Consider the following 21,354-nt stretch of genomic DNA (forward strand, 5'->3'; position numbering starts at 1 on the left):
AGTAAGGAAGAACACAGAAAAAAGTAACATATAGTAGATCAAAGAATATAAAAGTTACAGAAATGGGAAACCCAGAAAAAATCAGCATGCTATAAGAATGTGTCATCCAGAAAGTATTTACAAGGTGATCTGCAAGTCCCAGTGTTGCAGGGCCACAGAGAGACAAAAGTGGAGAGTCTTGAGAAAAGGAGCACATCTCTGAGACTGGCGTCACAGATGGCAGAACAGGTTCTGGACTCCTGTTACTTCAGAGACTACTTGAACTAATATAGTTTTGATAGTAATAGAAATACTAATTGCATTAAAAAACCTAAAGATTCTTTTATTCAACAAGTATATGCTGACCATTTACTACATGCACAGATAACAATGCTACATAGTCTGGAGGAGCTTACATATCAATTGAAAGATGAAACCATCACCACTTAGTATTTTTGACAACAAAGACAGTGATTAACTAAAAAAAAGAACCATAGGCTAGAACTGGATGACAATGGGAAATGAGTTGGAAGACAGGGAGCGCCCCAAATTCCTGACAAAGGAGACAGCCTCACCCTGAAAGCAGACAGCACTCATTTGGCTAGAAGGTCTGACCAAAAAGTTATTCTAAATTGTGGTAAAATGTAAAAATAAAAAAAGCATTCAAGCAGGTTGGCATATATACAATATTTTCTCTCAAAATGACAACAAAAGATACAGGAAGAACAAAAGATAGTCACACACACAATAAATTATAAACTATAATAACTCTGAACACCATGCACATTTGTACACTTGACTTAAAGAACAATATTTACTGTGGGCCAGGTACTGTTCTAAGCACTTTACAAATATTGACTCATTGAAATCACAGTTAATAACCTTATAAAAACTATGTCTCCTATTATTTATCTGGTTTAATATATAAGCAAAGTGATGCACAGAAAAATTGAATCACCCGTCCAAGAGCACATAACTAATAAGTAATGGATTCAAGATCCAAACCCCAACAGTCTAGCTATACAATCTATTCACCACCATCCAAAACAGAACTTTCTGCAGTGTGGCTATTGAGCACTTACAATGTGGGTAATATGACCAAGGGACTGCATAATTTTGTTTTGCTTGACTTTAATTATTTTACTTTAAATAACCACATGTAGCTAATGGCTACCATGCTGGAAGATTCAGATTGAACTGCCTTATAGATAGCAATGACAAACAAGAAAAGACTGTTACTCAAGTGGTCCATTACAATCAAATTTAAACATTTAAATAATTCAAACAAAAGCTTTTTAAAATTTCAGTTTGAAGAAATGACCAATTACAAAAACTTACCGTCTTACTTTTAAAACTGTGTTTTAAAACTGTTTTCAGAACACTATATTGAATCAGACCATTGTCCATAAAGTCCTGTATCCTGTCCTAGCATAAACACCTCTTATTCATCTAAGAGACCAGGAGAACATCAACAGCAGTGATAACAACAATTACAAACCAAACAAAAATCTTAACAACTGCTTACATGTAGTCCCCACAGTGTACCAAGCACTAAGTCCTTTACATGTGGTATCCATTCAGTTTTCATGTGGCTCTTGTGAAGTATGTACTATTATCATCCCAACTTTCAGATAAAGAATCTGATGCTCAGGGAACTTACGAAACTTGTCAAAAGTCAAACCACCAATAGATGAACAATCCAAGGGCTGCACCCAAAATGAGCCTGACTAGAAAAGTCCCTTCTCTGTGTAACTCCCTCCTCTGTGCTACCCTTCCCCTTCATCAAATCACTCAGAGAGCTGTGTAGCAACTCAGCAATAAAATGTGAAAGTCTCCAAAAGCTCTTCATAATTAGGCCAAATACACAACTTTCTAAGTCTACAACAAACAATTTATCATTATATATTCATATGTGTGCATGGAAAAAGTAAACATATTCAGATGGACATTATGAATTGATACTGTAATCCAAGAGGTCACTATTAAAAAAAAAAAAATCAAAACTGGCCTTAAGAAATACTCTATGAATACAAGTGCTCTGAGATTTTAAGAGAACAACTAACATATAATATATGGAAAACACACCATGACAGAAGCAAGTTCGCTGACTTGCCTGAAGCCACATGGTGGTAAAACTAGATCACAGGTCTTCTGACTCCTAAATTATCAATATTACCCATTATAATAGCCCTGTGTCTCACCTTAGGCTATACATTATTCCACAGAATATACACTATTTCTCATTTAAACTGTTCAATCCCAGCACAGAACAAAGTACTCTGTAACAGTGTTTAAGGTGTATACTAAAAGACTATATTTAAATGACACGTTTATTCCAGTCTTATTCCTTATTAGCAATACTGGCAAGGACTGCTTTGACTGCCAAGTGATGAATGAAGACATCCAGAGGAGCTGGGCTCACAGATCAGGCTTCTCTACTTCTCCCCCACTGTGCCACTTCCATTATCATGGTCTCGCTATGGTTGCTGTACAACCCAAGGAACTGCGTTCACATTTCAGGTAGGATGAAGGCTGTGTGTAACAAGGAAGCAGAGGTGAAAACCAACTCAGAAGACAAAACTTTCCCAACAGTGCAGTGCAGGCTTTTGCTTACATCTCAGGAAATGGAGTTTGTTTGTTGGTTTGTTTTGATTTGTTTTGTTTTGTTCTGAGTACAAAATCACTCCAAACAAAAAAGCAAAGTTCCATTATTAGTAAAGATTTAAAGGAAAAAGGAGACTATATTGGCAATAAATAGTATCTACACATGCAGTCAACTTCTCAAATTCTCATTAAATATTTTTTATCATAGTATCATCATTGTGGGTCAAGAGCAAGAAATGCTTTGTAAATCAAAGAATTACAAATCTACAACTAAATAAAGTATAATAGATGCCTAACTTCAGTGTCGCAAGTTCAGTCAACATATGAAGAAAAATATGAATAATTTTAAATAGAAGCCAAAATACACTATCTGCCCATTACAAAGTTATGTCAAAGGAGTCAATTACATATCTCTGTTCACTGTTTATTAGCTACATTTCCTTTATCTAAGATAATTTAATAAGAACATCATGGTTAAGAACAATGTTAAAAACATTCTGGGGCTGGGGATATAGCTCAGTTGGTCTAGTGCTTGCCTCACAAACACAAGGCCCTGGGTTTAATCCCCAGCACCACAAAAAAAAAAAAAAAAAAGACAAAACATGTATTTTAATTAACATTTGCTGGTCAATTTAGTGAGTATAATCAACACTTACAGAATTTAAAAGGTGTAGTAATAGAGGCGAGAGCAAGTGCTTAGACTACAATGAAAGTAATGATTAATTCTGATCCAGAACACCCCACAAGGGGGTGGCATTTGAGCCTGGAAGGCCAATCTGGCAAGTAATCCACTGTGGAAGGAGAGGACTTGCCATGCAGATGGGGCAGCCATTTGGGGAGCAATAAGCATTATGATGCAACTGGCACAAAGGTGCATGGAGGGATCTAGTGACATGGCAAGAAATACAGGGTAAGTCCAAATTCTAGATTTTATGGTTGATTCAGAAAGCTATTTCAGACAGGAAAGGCAAGACAAAGCATAGGGTCAAATGAGCAGTCTTGCTCTCACCTCCTACCAATATCACCCTAATAAGAATATTTCCAAACTTCTTTATGTGGTATTTACATGGTCTCTTCACATGTGGACACCTGAGCTCCCCTCTAACCCCATCTCCACCACTATTCCCCAGCCTTCATCTACCTTTTTTTTTTTTTTTTTTTTTTTTGGTCATAACAACCTGTAGATTTTCCAATACATTTTGCCCTCTCTTAACCCCATGACTTTTTAAAAACATGCTATCTCCCTGGGCACAGTGGTGCAAACCTGTAATCCCAACAACAAGGGAGGCTGAAGCAAGAGGCTAGCCTCAGCAACTTAGCAAGGGCCTAAGGAACTCAGTAAGACCGTGTCTCAAAATAAAAAATAAAAAGGGTTAGGAATGTAGCTCAGTGGGTAAAGAGCCCTTGGGTTCAACCCCAGTACCTAAAAAAATAAATACTCTTTCCCATGGGATGCTTACACACCTCTGCCAACCCCAACCTCAAGATACCTTTGAGATTCAGGTTCCTTCACTTCCCTCATTATCAAACTAGAGTCAGAGGAGAGCTATGCCTCTGGGAATTCCCATGGCTCCCTGTCTATTGCAACACTTACCATACTATTGTAATTCTTTACTTTTGTCTCTGACTACTTCATCTTGAGTTTTCTTGAGGACATGTTTACCCCCTTACATCTAAGGTGTTATGTTCAATGCAAGTTTATCAGATGAAGTGAAAGAAGAGGTTATTATAATTATCTAGAAGAGAGGTGATAAGGAATTAACAGTGGAATGAAAATGTCAGGAGAGACAACAAAACTCTTGAGTCCTACTACCAGGAGATAACCTCAGGGCCTCATTCAAAATCAACTCTTGGAATAATTTTAATAAATTTGGTCATCAAATATAAAATGAAGGAATGAATCATTAAGAAAACATTCAATCACACTCAGCTTACTTCTGGTTTGACAACCTAGAGAGATGTACACTATTTTCAAAAGAACTTTATCCAAATAAACATAAGGCTTTTGAAGGAGAAAAAACAGGCTCCTTAGAAATACCTATGTACATCTGAAGCAACTGCGTGGTTAATTTACTTTTCGTTCTGCTCAACGGTGAGTGTTCTGCCTTGCCAATCTAGTGGAGCTTAGCCCTAGAGATGTAGAATGAGGACAATCAAGAGGAAGACTGTAACAGTTTATATTTCACTTAGCACACTATTACTCATCTCATCCCTTTCCCTAGTCCACAAGACTAAACTGTTTTAACTCTGCCCATGATGGGCACAACCATAGAAACAAAAAGTTGTACCCCATTTGTGTACAATGAGTCAAAATGTAGTCTGTAAAAATAAAAAAATAATAACAAATAACATTAAAACCCATCAGACTCCTTTGCACTAGCTACACAAACACTCTTAAGACAAGGTTGTCTTTACAAATGTATGCTCATTTACTCATTCATTCATTCATTCACTTCTTAATTCCACAACTTCCCTCCTTCCCCAAGATAATTCCAAAACCAGTCCTGGGTTCCACAATAAGTTTGTTGATTATACCAAAAAAACTAACTAATGAAAACTTCTTTGACCTTTAATCATAGTTATTTCATCCCCAACTATGAATTTTAGGATAATTTCCCCTTCATATGTCAATTTTTCTGAACTACCTTCTAATATCAATGTGAGTAGAACATTTGAAAATGTTGCACTTTCTCTACATCCATCCAAATCCACACTGTATTTTAAAGAACTGAGCATAAAAGTCTCTTATTTTGGATCAGTATTTTATATTTGTCTGCATGACCTGGCTTTTCTCAAGAAGTTGTATCAGCATTAAAATTACAAAAGGATAAAACAGCAAATGAACTGAATGATTAAGAACACTATTAGAAAAGGTTTGAAAAAACAAGTTTTTAAGAAAAAAAAAAAAATCTTTGCATAAGCGTCTTCTATTTTCCCCAGTCACAGAAAATTCCATCTGAAACCTGAGGGAAAACAGCCATCCTATCACTTTACTATACAGTGCCTTTTGGTAATATTTTTTCTATAATTGTATGATATTTCCTGTCATATGAGATACACACAAGCATATACACTTTGAAAGAGAAAAAAAACTATTATTCTTTTTCCTGGCTACATTCCAAGTAACTATGATTGTGACTGAAAACAAAAAAAATAAAAGAAACATTCCAATGAAAAATTCTTACTGTAAAGGTAAACTGTATGAATCTGGTATTTTCAAACAGTTTGAGATTATGTTAATTAATATTATTAGTTATATATTCTCCTGAAATAGTGAAAAGTAGTTAAGCTTTTTCTAAAAATGCCTGTTAGAATCATACTATTTAGACCCAGGAATATAGTCTATTTCAGAAGAAAGGGGAGAAGAAATAAAGCAAAAAACAAGAGGTAAGCATCCTAATACTGTCAAATTTCAAAAGGTAAACAATGACAGTATTTCCACTCTTCATTTAAATGCCATGTTCTTCCATAAAATTTAAAAAATAGGCAAGAAGATGTCTAAGGTCTCTTTCAGCTCTAACAGTCTGCATGTTGTTCATCATACTGTACATTAGGATATTGTTTTAGACCATCATCCTAAATCATTTTACATGGAACTTTAAGGAATCTCATAAGCTTTACTTTAAAACACTGATCATACCATGTTAAAGAAAAAACTAAAATACATTTGGTACCATCTGAGATATATTTATGCTTTTCAAACCATATAAAGACAGAATGCTTTAATACAGAACGCTTACATATAAAGCATTACATTCTTACACATGAAAAAGCTGATACATAAATTTACCAAATAACTTTAAACCACAGATAAATTAGTGAAACTGCCAATATTAACACCTCAGCTGATGGTCTGCATTTTTTTGGAAATCAATTAAATCAATTCCTAATTGTCATTTCAGAGACTATTTCAAATGTTTAAAGAAAAACATATAAGTATTTCTTCAAAGGTATCTACATTAGCTCATTTTAAAATCTGTAAGTCAGACAATTTCTCAAAAATTTTAATGTATTTCAGCGTATCCCAGACATAAGTTACACATACAACTGTTTTAATATAAATGGCATTGATTAAGTATCAAATCACAAACAAGAGATTATTCACTAAAGACGGCATTCATTGGCTAAGTTCTTATTTATTACTATTATTTTATCAGTTATCACACAAATTAGAATCATCTTCTGCCTTGCTACAGGCAGAATCCTAGCTTGTTCCCTTCTAACTTCTGCTATGAATATTTATATTTTAAAATTAATACAAAAGAGGATTATACAAATATTCTGCTACCAAAGCACATAATGCAAGAGGATCCTTCACAATGTAAAAAAACAAAACAAAACTGTTTCAGTAGCAATGTCACAAGCTCCCCTTATTCTCTATACTTTTTAATAAAACATGTCTAATTTTTGGTTTAAAACAGGAATAATGAATCATGCTAACAATTATGCTATTACCTGATCCTTTTCAGATACCATAATAATCACAAAGCAAAAGCATATACAAAAGCTCAAAATTCCTTTTTTATACCTGTTGTTAAGGTAGATACTTATCAGAATCTGAGTGCCTTAAAGTGCTCAGATTGTTCATTCTGCTGATATTCCTACCTTCCTTCACTGTCGCTGCTTTTTGCCTTGATGGTGTCACCAGCCCCTTTACGATCTGCAAGACTTGAATCATTTCTAGTTAACAAGCCAAAGATTTCAGCTGCTTCCACCAGAAATCCAACAGGTTTCATCATCAAGAGCTTATTGCATTTCTGCTTTCTGAAAGCTCAAACACGAACACAGTTCAACTTCAGAGAAATAAATGCTTTGCTTAGCTACCCATGAAGGCTCAGGAGCAATTAATAAGAAGCAATGAAAGGAGATGCTCGATCTTCTTGAAAAGATAAATTCAAAGTGATTTCAGCACATGTGAAAAACCTATCCTCCAAAGTCCAAAATGTATTATTTTACCAAGCATTAACTACCTATAAACAAAACAAAATTTGAGTAATCTGTAACTCACTAAGCACAGAAAAAACACAGTCTCACAAAAGCCATGAGAGGAGAATTAAAGTGCTATGCTATAAATTCTCATACAGGGGAGCACAGATGCCATGTGCAAGTTTTAAAGCAGAAACCAAAATACCCTGCACTGTCAAAAGCCTTAATACTTTTTTCCAATTTCTCAAAAATCTCATATTTGAAACAAAATAAAATGTGGGTAAAAATAAAAATCTGTCTTGCTAACTCCAAGCTCCCAGATTTGCATAAAAGATATGGTATCTCAAAAACATCCTATAAATTACTTGTCCTCCTCCCCACACACACACCTCTGACATCTCAGTACATAATCAGAAGTCAAAGGAGTTAGTAAATTCATTGTCCTCAATGCCAGAGGCATGGACCAAAGAATTCTAGAACAAGCACAACCATAATCTCAGTCATATAGTTTTTAACAGCCAAATTATAACAAATACTCAATAAATATTTAATACTTTTGTTATAAATTCCATTACATAGCAGACCTTCTCAAAGTAAACTACATAATTAACTAAAATCAATTGAGTTCCTATATATCAAGTGAAAGAGAAATTAGGAAAACTATCCCATTTGATCAACAAAAGAGGTAAAAGATCTCTTCAATGAAAACTACAGAACACTAAAGAAATTCAAGAAGACCTTAGGAGGTGGAAAGATCTCCCATGTTAATAAACATAATACTTAACCACATTCTGGTTACTTAACCATATTCTGGTTAAGTATTATGTTTATTAAAGTGATTCTCCACCATTAATCAGTTCCCCTTTACCATATCACCAACATTCCTGCTTTTCTTTCCTTCCCATTTATTATTTTGATATTTTTAACATAGCATAAAGTAACGGATCCCAGAGCAATCAAAGGCAGTTCCTTTACCTTCCAGCAGTTAAGGTTTACTTGTTGTTTTCCCACTTTTTAACTGGACAACTGCGGTACATAGTGAATCAATGAGGGTTAGAAGTAAAACAAAGTCCTGCTTTCTCTGCCAGCAAGGTTGCTCTGTAAAAATGTAGAGTTTTAAAATTCCGGGTGAAGTTTTCAGCTCTTCAGAGAAGAGGTGCTACAACATATGCATATATATATCCACTCTTAATGTATTCTCCATATGGGTGTTAATTTAAGAGATCTACAAACCCACGATAGCCAAAAAAGAAAAAAAAAAAAAAACTTGTAAATGAAAGACAAAACAGGGCAACTATCCCAACTATTTATTACCTTTAACAAGCACATTTGCACTTGCAAATTAAAGAAAGAATCAAATAGGCCAAAGACCAAGTTTTAAATATCAAATCAAAACTGTGGTTTTTATATTAAAAAGATAAGTGCACCATGATCAAGTGGGGTTCATCCCAGGGATGCAAGGTTGATTCAACAAACAGAAATCAATAAACATAATTTCTCACATCAACAGACTCAAAAACAAGAATCACATGATTATCTCCACAGACGCAAAAAAAGCATTTGACAAAATACAGTGTTCATTCAGGCTCAAAACACTAGAAAAACTCAGGATAGTAGAAACATAACATTGTAAAAGCTGTATGTACTACACCCAAAGCAAAGTCATTCTAAATGGAGAAAAATTTAAAGTTTTCCCTCTAAGAACTGGAACAAGATAGGGATTCCCTCTGACCATTTCTATTCAACATAGTCCTGGAAACTCTAGTCAAAGCAATTAGATAGAAGAACAAAATTAAAGGGATACAAATAGGAAAAGAACTTCTCAAACTATTCCTATTTGCTGATGACTTGATTTTAGAAGACCCCAAAAACTCCACCAGAAAACTTCTAAAACTCATAAATGAATTTAGTAAAGTAGCAGGATATAAAATTAACCCCTATAAATCAATCGCATTCCTATACATCAGTGATGATCAACTGAAAGACAAATTAGGAAAACTATTCCATTCACAATAGCCTCAAAGAAAATAAAATATTTGGGAATCAATCTAACAAGAGGTGAAAGACCTCTACAGTGAAAACTACAGAACACTAAAAAAAGAAACTAAAGAAGACCTTAGAAGATGGAAAGATCTCCCATGTTCTTGGATAGGCAGAATTAATATCATCAAAATGGCCATAAGCAGTATACAGATTTGATGCAATTCCTATTAAAATTCCAATGACATTCTTCATAGAAAAAGAAAAAGCAGTCATGAAATTCATTTGGAAAAATAAGAGGCTCAGAATAACCAAAGCAGTCCTCAGCAAGAAAATTGAAGGAGGCATCACAATACCAGACCTTAAATTATTCTACAGAGCTATCATAACAAAAACGGCATAGTATTGGCACCAAAACAAACAAGAAGACCAATGGTACAGAATAGAAGACACAGAGACAAATCCACATAAATAGTTATCTCATACTAGACAAAGGTGCCATAAACATACATTGGAGAAAAGATTGCCTCTTCAAAAAATGGTGGTGGGAAAACTAGAAATTCAAATGTAGCAAAATAAAATTAAACCCCTATCTTTCACCCTGCACAAAACTCAAGGTAGATGAAGGACCTAGATATTAGTCCAGAGACTCTGTGCCTACTAGAAGAGAAAGTAGGCCCAAATCTACATCATGTCAGTTTCTTCTTACTCCTAAAGTGTAAGAAGTAAAATCAAAAATCAATAAATGGAGCCAGGAGTGGTGGTACATACCTATAATCCCAGTGGCTCAGGAGGTTGAGATAGGAAGAGCATGAGTTCAAAGCCAGCCTCAGCAATTTAGCAAAGGCCCTAAGCAACTCAGGGAGACACTGTCTCTAAACAAAATATGAAAGAAAAAAAAAAAAAGCTGGGGATATGGCTCAGTGGTTAAGTGCCCCTGGGTTTAACCCCAGGTACCACAAAAAGGATGGTATCAAACTAAAAAGCTTCTCCATAACCAAGGAAACAATCAAGAACACGAAGAGAAGGCCTACAGAATGGGAGGAAATCTTTGCCACCTGTACCTCAGATACAGTATTAATTTCCAGGATATATAAAGAACTCAAAAAACTTAACACCAAAAAAACAAATAACCCAATCAATACAGGAACTGAACAGATACTTCACAGAAGAAGAAATATGAATGATCAATATATGAAAAAATGTTCAACATCTCTAGCAATTAGAGAAATGCAAATTAAAACTACACTGAGATTTCATCTTACTCCAGTCAGAATGGTAATTATCAAGAATATAAGTAACCATAAATGTTGGCGAGGATGTGGGGAAAAAGGTACACCTATACATTGCTGGTGGAGTTGCAAACTGGTGCAGCCACTCTGGAAAGCGATATGGAGATTCCTCAGAAAACTTGGAAAGGACCCACTATTTGACCCAGCCATCCTACTCCTCAGTTTATACCCAAAGGACTTAAAATCAGCATACTATAGTGATGCAGCCACGTCAATGTTCATACCAGCTCAGTTCACAATAGCCAGATTGTGGACCCAACCTAGGTGTCCTTCAACAGATGAATGGATAAAGAAAATATGATACACACACACACAGGATACTAAAAATCCAGGATGTTCTGTTATATAATTACAACAGAACATCTTCTTTATGAGCCATAAAGAAGAATGAAATTACAGCATTTGCAGGTAAATGGATGGAACTGGAGTCTATCATGCTAAGTGAAATAAGCCAATCCCAAAACCAAAGGCCAAATGTTCTCTCTGATATGTGGATGCTAATACACAATAAGCAGGAATCAGGGTGAGAATAGAAGTTCACTGGATTAGACAAAGGGGAATGAAGGGAAGGCAGGGGGAATAGGAATAGAAAAGACAAGTTATATGCCATGTATGTATATGCAAAATATATTCTACTATCAAAAAGAACAAATTAAAATTTTTTTTTAAAAAATTGTTTTTTAACAAATACCTCTGAAGACTGGATACAAACAGGCAAATCGAACTCTTCAATTTCCCCAATTCTATCCACTGCCCCGTTTCACAGGACAGTTCTGAACATGTAACAGGTATTAAATAATACTGTATTTTCCAGTCATGTTTCCATTTCCTAGGAAATTACTTCTTCCATTCTGGAAAAGATTTCTGAAAAGTAACTTTCTCTTTTGTTTATTTATGTTTTGGTGGTGCTGGGGATCAAACCCAGGGCCTTGTGTTTGCTGAACAGATGCTCCACCATTGAGGTACTTTCCCATCCTGAAAGGTAAACATGCTAGCTTTGCTCTCTCCCAGTATTGTCTTTCCATGCAAGGAAGGGGATATTCAGGACATTTTCCCTCATTCAACTCTATCCTCTGTAACTGGTGAGTAAAGAAAGGAATCTCTAAATTCATGTCTCCATTATTTCAGTTGTATCATCTCCTGTCTCTCTGGTATTAGTAATGGCTTTGTAAACAAAAATCACACAGCAGTCACTTTGAACACACTGTTTCACTACTAGCAATTCTTAGTTTCTGGTACTAAAGCAATCAATAGCTTTTTCTTGGTTCTCTCATTCTCTTCTCATTGTTCTATCATACGTTGCATTGGTAAAAATATATGATCACATACTCTGATAAATGTAACCAAGGTGAACACTTTAAAATGCCAAGACTATAAAACAAAATGAGGAAGTATCACAGATTAAAGGAGAGCAGAGTCAGGATAGATCTCAGAATTAGACAGCAGAACAAAAAGGAGTGAGGGGAAATATGGGACATGTGGGAACAATGGTGAACTGGGAATAGATTCTAAAGATTATCAATGTTAGTTTCCTGATTATGTCCATGCAGTTGAAATTATATAACAGAACATCCTGGATTTTAGTATTTAGGGGTAATTACTTCAATTTACTCAAATTGTTCAGAAAACAACAACGGAAAATAATAATATTAACACAGAATGAGAAAAAATAAGTGGCAAAATGTTAATATTTGGGAAATCTGGGTTAAACTTATAATGGAAGGCTGGGGTTGTGGCTCAGCAGTAGAGCACTTGCCTCGAACGTGTGAGGCAGTGGGTTCAATTCTCAGAACCACATAAAAATAAACAAATCAATAAAGATATTATGTCCACCTACAACTAAAAAATATTTTTTAAAAAAAGAACAAGGTCCTCATTTAAAAAAATAATTTATATTGGAATTGTCTACCCTACATTGCAACATTTTACTAAGTCTCAAATTATTTCAAAATAAAGTTAAATTCTGACTCTGTATATGCTTGCTTAGAAAAGATATATATGTAGTAATAATATACATGTTTAATCATTCAAAAATGGTAATTTTAAAGGATGAGACAAATAATATAAGAAGACATATATGCACCTGCATCCTGAAACACTAAATATATTACATCCCACTGTCAATTTGACCATACCTTAATTAGTCCTGATAACTGATAGAGAAAATTCTCCCTCTCAAATTATTCAGAAGTGGCCTAGATATTCTGGGCCTTTGACCTTTCCATCCCTTCCAATAAAATTTAGAATCCCCTAATAATTTCCATGGTAACCCCTACTGAAGACTGTAATTTGAATTTAATTGGTCTATATGTCAACCAGGGAGAAATATTTTTATGATTCGAAGTTTTCTTGTCCAAAAACATAGTTCTATTTCTCCATTTTTCTCTTTTTAAAGTTTTGCTATTTTCCCTTAAAATTCTTAAATATCTTTCATTACATTTATTTCTAGCTGTTTTATTTTTTCTGATACAATTGAAAACAGTCTCTAACCAACTTCTCACTACTGGTATGCAAATATGCAAATAACTCCTGTATATTAGTTTTGTATGTAACTATATTAACATCTTCCTGTCTAATAATTTATCTGTAAATTTTAGTCTTCTCTATATAAACATATCTGTAATTGAGAACAATTTATTTCATCTTTGTAATTCTTATGCTTCTAATCTGTTAAACAGTTTTATTGCACTGGCTAGAATCATCAATACAATTTTAAATAGAAGTGGTTCTAAGAGACACACTTTTCTAACTTTTTATGTTAAAGGAGTTACTTTCAACATCTTCCAACATAAGATTATGCTTGTTAAGCCTTTTGTAGAAAGTCTATCAGATTAGGGAAATTAACTTCTATTTCTAATTCAAATGAGTGATGTAAGAATTTTACTTTTAAGAGTCAATACTTAAAAATATACCAAAATATCATCTTCTGTAACTACAGAATTTAAATTTACAATGAAACACTTTACAGGTCAACCTAAATACATGAGGGATCTAGTTACCTCATTTTACAAAATTCTTTGCAGTGATGTGTTAGGGTTAGCTTATACCAGCTTACAAGAGCCAATTTTTCAAATGTTCAGAATTTTGCAACCTGGCTGTTAATAGCCCATGGTGGGAGTTTTTATACCACGAAATTAGCAAACATTACAAGCAGGGTACTGCCCCTTTCACACCCTAGGAGAACTGGTTGTTAAAATATTTACCAGCACAACACTGGGTGGAGGAAAAAATAGGTTTTAGGATCAGGTGAGTAATGTTTACATTCATTCAACAAGCATTCACTGAGCACTTACTATAAGCTAGATAAGCAGGGAGTCTTTAGAGACTCAAGAAGCTCATAACCAAGAATTGTGTGCCAGAAGCACAATAATGATAAACACATTTGCAGTTGGCAAGGCGGGTTCCAATTAGGGAGTTGGGGAAATTGGAGGAAAAAGCAACTTAAAAGTATCATCTGGAAAAATCTTTCAAATCATAAACTGGTAATTTTAATTGCTCTCCTATATAAAAATGTACTGGTTTCCCATTTGTACACACATCAGTCTAAACTCCAGAATACAGAATTTGGCCTCATTTATAATTTGGTCCCAATCACTGAAGACCTGTGTTCTGAAGTTCCTTACCAGTACCGCCTCAGTTACATGTAGTGGACACAGGACTCTCTACTCCATCTCCTGAACATGCCATTGCAGACTTTTTCTGTAATGGCTAAATGGTGCCTGTTTCTACTTGGAGGACCATATGGCCTCTGTTCTAGCTGTACAACTGTGTGACTGTGCCTGCCACACACAAAACACATACAAATGTGTGTCCAAATATGACCCAAAAATGAAGTTTGCAGATCACTATACTAGACCAGTGTGGAGTTGAACTGTCCCTCCCCAGGGCATCTGGCAATGTCTGGAGGCATTTTTATCACAACTGGAGTAGAAGTACTACTAGAATCTGGTGGGTAAGGGCCAAAGATGCCACTGAATATTCTACAACCCACAGAACAGCCCCCGTCCCCCCATACACACATACACACACACACACACACACACACACACACACACACACAGAGAATTCTCTCCCAAAAGGTCAACAGGGCTAAGGTGAAAAACTACCTTAAACTATGTCCTTCATGGACAGTGATCTTGCCCTGAGTGACATATGAAGCCTACCTACTCTTGGCTCATTTTTTATTTAATAAATATTTGAGTATATCAATTGTCAAAAAACAGATTTTTTTAAAACTTGCTATTAGGACAATAAAATTATAATCTCTGCTTTGGCAGAAATAATCCAAATGCCCAACAATAAAAGTTTTGTAAATAAAGTTTCAAAGAGTTCATTAAGTAGAATATTAGATATCATTTTTAAAAATTACATTCTAGACCAATGGTTCTCAATCTTCACATTTTGAAATCACCTAGAGTTTCCAAAAGTATCAATGGGGTGCCCCCCACAGGGATTCTGACCTCTCTTAAAGAGTGCTGCTTGGGCATCACAAGCTTTAAAAGTTCCCCCAAATAATCCTAATATTCATCCAGAGTTAAGAACCATTATTCTAGAAGAATGACCCAGAACTACATATGAATGAGTAAACATGAAAGATAAAAATTATTATGAGTTCACTATTGCCATACACACACATACCACACAAAATATACATGGGGGAATGGACAAAATATTACCAGTGATTATTCCTCTGAATGGTGCTATATTTTCTACAGAGAGTATAGTTTACTAATTACTATTATTTATTTTCAAAAAGGGAATTGCCTTTTGGTTTTAAGAAAAAAATGCATATCACCTCACTAAAAAAGATATGCACATAACAAGTAACATTATGAAAAGATATTCCATACTGCATGTCAACAGAGAAATGCAAATGAAAACAAAAATGAGATACTACTATACAACTGTTAAAACAGCAAAACTCCAAAACCTAGATCATATCAATGCTGATGAAGATACAGAACGACAGGAACTCATTTCTTGATAGTGGCACGGCAAAATGGTACAGCCACTTTGAAAAACAGTCTGGCAATTTCTTACAAAATTCAACTTACTTTTACCAGATGACCTAGCAACTGAACTTATTTATCCAAAGGAGCTGAAAACTTCTATCCACACAAAACCCTGCATGTGAATGTTTAGCAGTTTTATGTGTAATTGCCAAAAGTTGGAAGCAACCAAGATGTTGCTAGAAAGGTGAATGGATTAAGAAAAAAAATGTGGCATATTCATACAATGGAATATTATCCAGCAATAGAAAAAAAATGAGCTATCAAAACCACAAAAAGACACAATGCACAATGTTCAGTGAATGAACCCAGAAAAGACTGTATGCTATATACTCTATCGTTACAACCATAAAATATTCCACAAAGATTAAAACTGTGGGGACAGTAAAAGGTTATCAGGGGTTTGGGATTAAAGGGAGAGAGGGGTGAATACATTGATCATAGGAGAATTTTAGGGCAATGGAACTACTCTGCATAATATTGTAATGGCGGATAAATGTCATTACATATTTGTCAAAACCCAGAGCTTCACACTTTATCTGAAACAATGCAGGGATAAATCAAAAACTTTCCTCAGTAACTAGAGAGAAAAAAAAAACTCATTGCCTGTACATGTCAGAGATCCAATATGGCCTGGTGGACAAGAAATGCTGTAGTTGCCCTTGCAATGCACTGCCTGCAAATAGCTGTGAGCTTGTTCTTTTCTTCAACAGAAAATTTCTTACTTTAATCTCATTTCCCACATTGGTACTTTTGTTATTCATGGCTACCCGCAAAACCATTAACTTCTGACTAACCCCCCAAAGACTGCTAACTTATTTTTTCTCCCCATCACTTCCAAAGTGAGCATTCCCCAGGCGGGACACAGGAAAAATGTGTGTAAGAGAACAAGAATGAGACAAGAGAAATGCAATCACTGGCAATCAAGCATGATCTTCTTCTCCACCTAGATGACTCTTCAACGTAGTCCATCTACCTTTTGCAAATGAAAACATAGGGCAGAAAATCAACTTCTTTCAGATGAAAAGGGATTAATAGCAGGAAGTGATCAATACTAGAAAAAATAATTTAAAAAAATAAGTAGGTAGAGGAAAGAAATTTTTTCCCAACTCTACTCCTTGTCAAAGGAAAAACAAAAACAAGGAAAAAAATAAGACTGGATTTGATCTCATTAGTATTCTTTCACTTATTCACTTAATAAAAGCATGAACAAGCCAGATATAGTGGCATACCCTCATAAACCCAGAGGCTTAGGAGGCTGAGACAGGAGGATAGAAAGCCAGTCTCAGCAACTTAGCAAGGACCTAAGCAAGTTAGCAACACTCTTGTCTCAAAAAATTAAAATGGCTAAGGATATGGCTCAGTGGTTAAGTGCCTCTGGGTTCCATCCCCAGTACCAAAAAAAAAAAAACAAACAAACAGCATGAACAAGTTCACTGGGGGCATTTTGTTTAGCCTTAGTCCTAAATGTAGAGAAGTAAAAGAAAATCAGTGCAATTCTAAAGCAAAAATCATATTACTACTACTGTGTGTAATGTTATACTCAAAACAACAACCTAGAATCTTAAATAATTGTAAAGATAACAATAGGACTTCATTCTCTCCTTTTTGTCAGTATTTATTTAACAGTTTTTCTTATTAAAAAGTAAAGTATATTCCACTGTGGAAAAATAAGAACCTGAAAATAAGTCCAAAGAATAGAGATAAGCATTATTTAACCTTTAAGACTGATTCAGGTACTTTTTTGGTTTCAATTTTACAAAAATGAAGTATTATTATACATAATGCATTAATCTGCCTTTACACTTTCAAATATTTCATCAACAATACTTTTTGCAATAAACACAGACAAGGATATCTGCACTGTGCTCTACATCTATAAATTCTTTTGCTCATATGAATAACAACCCAGCATCTTTTTGTTCTTGGCAGTAAATCAGACTTTGTGTTTTTTATCCACTTTTCAGAAAACTTTTCTTGGCTTTCCTGGAAATGCATTTCAGAATTAAACTACTGTCACTTGTTCAGAACATGTAGATAAATGAGAAGGAAAAATATGGGAGAGGCCACATTTCTTGTGACAAAAATAATCTGTAAATATTCAAGATGACAAACAGCTGTAAATAGTAAAAAGACTGAGTATTATATTGCAAACCTATTATTAACTCTTTTGGGTTAATAAATCAGTTAATTTTCTTTATTTCTTTGTTATTCCACTTAAATTTCAGATGCAGGTCATAGACACTTTGCTCTAGAATTCTGAAAATCAACCTCTACAAATTCAACAATATAAAATATAACATGTTGATTATAAACAAAAATTGTGGACTTCTCTACATATTTCCTAAGCCTAAAATCTATAATAGTTTCTGTCCAAATAGTGTTCAGGTGTTTTTATAGCCAATTCTAATACTTCATTTAGAATATAACACTAGCAAAATCTAATGTCACATATCTTCATAGGTTTTTCCTTCAGAGAGAGAGAGAGAGAGAGAGAGAGAGAGAGAGAGAGAAATTGTAGGCTGTGGAAAGAAATACAGACTATGCATTTGTGGATGACATCATCCTTCTCTCACATACTCTCAGAGAAGATGTGATTACAGCCATTGTATATGAACAAATATCTGTATTCATGTAATTAAGTCAGTAATTCTTTGAAAACCAGTTTTTAAATTTTTTTTATCAAAGGGCAATTCATTTGCTTATAAAAAGCAGTGAAGAAACTTCTCATCAACTCTATAGATCAGTGGAAATTTCATAAATGTGTGTGCAAAGTAAGCTTTATAAATACAGAAAATAATGTCCCAATTTATCTTCACAACATTGAAAATTTTTAATGTGTTGACTGAATACCGTACGTGAATTTTAAAAGAAATAAACTTACTCATCCACACAAGATTCCTTAAGTACTTAATACGTAAGAGGTACAATGCCACTACTATATAACAGAGATAATCAGCCTCCTTCCATTCTACCAAGACAAACTGGCATTAAACACATATTGACAAAATTAATTACCAGATTACAATTGGGATGACTCCTAGAATGTGTCCTTACATGGAAAAGTAAAGTGAATTAAATTAGACCCTATATAGTACAATATAATTGAACATACTCTAATTTCTAAATTAACACATTTTGAGTTTTTTAAACAAAATCTTGTGTAGAACTGAACTTTCTTTTGACTTCTCAAAGTCACATGCAAATAAACACCAAATATGGAAAGAAAAGAGATTTTCTAGTCATAATAAGGAAATATGAATATGACTTCATTTTCAAAATTAGGAACTCAAGGAAAACACAACATTCAGGCAATCTAGACCCATTCCAGATTCAAACAAAACTACCAAATAAAAGTATAATTTTTTAAAAAGTGCATTAGCACAGAAAACATTAAGAAGCATTTATAAAAAAAAATATTTATATGTTTATAGCTTTGAAATAAATAAGTTTCAATATAACATCAGATTTAAGATCAAACGTTCTCACTGTTCGTACATACAAAAAACAAATATATAGACAAAGGAATGGCATTTCCATAAGTTTCACAAAAGTGCTTGTGTATTTAAACACAGGAATTCTTCTAACATTCAAAGACATCTCTGCAGTTTCCTCGATGTGAAATCTATAATCCTTACAAGACATTAATCACAACAGGAAAGGAAGACCACAAAGGTGTCCTTGATAGAACAGTATATCAGACAGAATCCATCTCTGATAAAGTCTCCACTCTTCCTCCCTTTCTGAAACCTTTTGATACCTCTGTCTTTTCTGTGTATTGCGATAACCCCATATCCCAAAAGAAACATAAAATCCCAATAAATAAATATATAAAATACATGCCTCATAGTAAATTTTGCAAAAGAGTACCCAAAGTTAAAAGTTCAATAATCATTTCGTAAGGATAGGACTCCTATAGAAGGATATGTTACAGAAGAAAATGTAAGCAGTATACACATGAAAAAGTTAACTCGTCTAATTAAATTAACTTAATTTCCTTCCTAATATCTCCTGTTATCCATTCATCATATAATAGCATATTGTTTAATCTCCAGATGTTGGAATAGTTTGTTTTTTACTCTTTATTTCTAACTTCAATCCATTATGATCTGATAGAATACAAGGTAGTGTCTCTATCTTCTTGTATTTGCTAACATTAGCTTTGTGACATAATATATGGTCTATTTTAGAGAAGGATCCATGTGCTGCTGAGAAGAAAGTGTATTCGCTCTTGGTTGGATGGTATATTCTATAAATGTCCGTTAAGTCTAAATTATTGACTGTGTTATTGAGATCTATGGTTTCTCTGTTCAATTTTTGTCTGGAAGATCTGTCCAGTGGTGAGAGAGGCGTGCTAAAATCACCTAGTATTATTGTGTTATGGTCTATTTGGTTTCTGAAATTGAGAAGGATTTGTTTGACATACATGGATGAGCCACTGTTTGGGGCATAGATGTTTATGATTGTTATATCTTGCTGATTTATGCTTCCCTTAAGCAGTATGAAATGTCCTTCTTTATCCTTTCTGACTAACTTTGGCTTGAAGTCCACATTATCTGAAATGAGGATGGATACTCCAGCTTTTTTGCTGAGTCCATGTGCATGGTATGTTTTTCCCCATCCTTTCACCCCATTTAGTCTATGGGTATCTTTTTCTATGAGGTGAGTCTCTTGTAGGCAACATATTGTTGGATCTCTGCCAGTCTATGTCTTTTGATTGATGAATTCAGGCCATTAACATTCAGGGTTATTATTGAGATATGATTTGGTTTCCCGGTCATTTGGTTCATTTTTTAAATTTTATTTATTTATTTATTTATTTATTTATTTATTTATTTATTTATTTATTTATTTATTTATTTGACACAACTTGGTTCCTCCTTTATTTGACAACTCCTTTAGGATAATTCCTCCCTTTGCTGATTTGCTTCTTTGTTTTTCATCTCTTCCTCATGGAATATTTTGCTGAGAATGTTCTGTAGTGCTGGCTTTCTTTTTGTAAATTCTTTTAGCTTTTGTGTATCATGGAAGGATTTTATTTCATCGTCAAATTTGAAGGTAAGTTTTGCTGGGTATAAGATTCTTGGTTGGCATCCATTTTCTTTCAGGGCTTGAAAAATGTTGTTCCAGGCCCTTCTAGCTTTTAGGGTCTGGATTGGGAAAAATCTGCTGATATCCGTACTGGTTTCCCCCTGAATGTAATTTGGTTCTTTTCTCTCACAGCCTTTAAAATTCTGTCTTTATTTTGTATATTAGGTATTTTCATAATAATGTGCCTTGGTGTGGGTCTGTTGTAATTTTGTGTATTTGGAGTCCTATAAGCCTCTTGAACTTGATTTTCCATGTCATTCTTCAGATTTGGGAAATTTTCTGATATTATTTCATTGAATAGATTGTTCATTCCTTTGGTTTGTTTCTCTAAGCCTTCCTCAATCCCAATAATTCTTAAATTTGGCCTTTTCATGATATCCCATAGTTCTTGGAGATTCTGTTCATGATTTCTTATCATCTTCTCTGTTTGTTCAACTTTGTTCTCAAGGTTAAATATTTTGTCTTCAATGTCT

The 21,354-nt window shown here is 34.3% G+C and overlaps 1 protein-coding gene across 6 annotated transcripts in view; it reads right to left on the reverse strand.

The window, feature by feature from the left end:
• USP6NL (USP6 N-terminal like) overlaps nt 1-21,354 on the reverse strand; it is a 150,814-nt gene that overhangs the window by 97,520 nt on the left and 31,940 nt on the right. Inside the window, exon 1 of one of the 6 annotated variants that reach the window (XM_079106209.1) lies at nt 7,189-7,926. The exons of the other annotated variants lie outside the window; for them this stretch is intronic. Within the exon in view, the coding sequence (XP_078962335.1) occupies nt 7,189-7,261 (73 nt within the window). The 5' untranslated portion in view covers nt 7,262-7,926. Of the gene's footprint in view, nt 1-7,188; nt 7,927-21,354 lie in introns of those variants that run through there. 6 annotated transcript variants of the gene reach the window in all.

Source organism: Sciurus vulgaris (assembly GCF_902686455.1).
Source record: "Sciurus vulgaris genome assembly, chromosome: 12".
Classification (NCBI taxonomy): domain Eukaryota; kingdom Metazoa; phylum Chordata; class Mammalia; order Rodentia; family Sciuridae; genus Sciurus; species Sciurus vulgaris.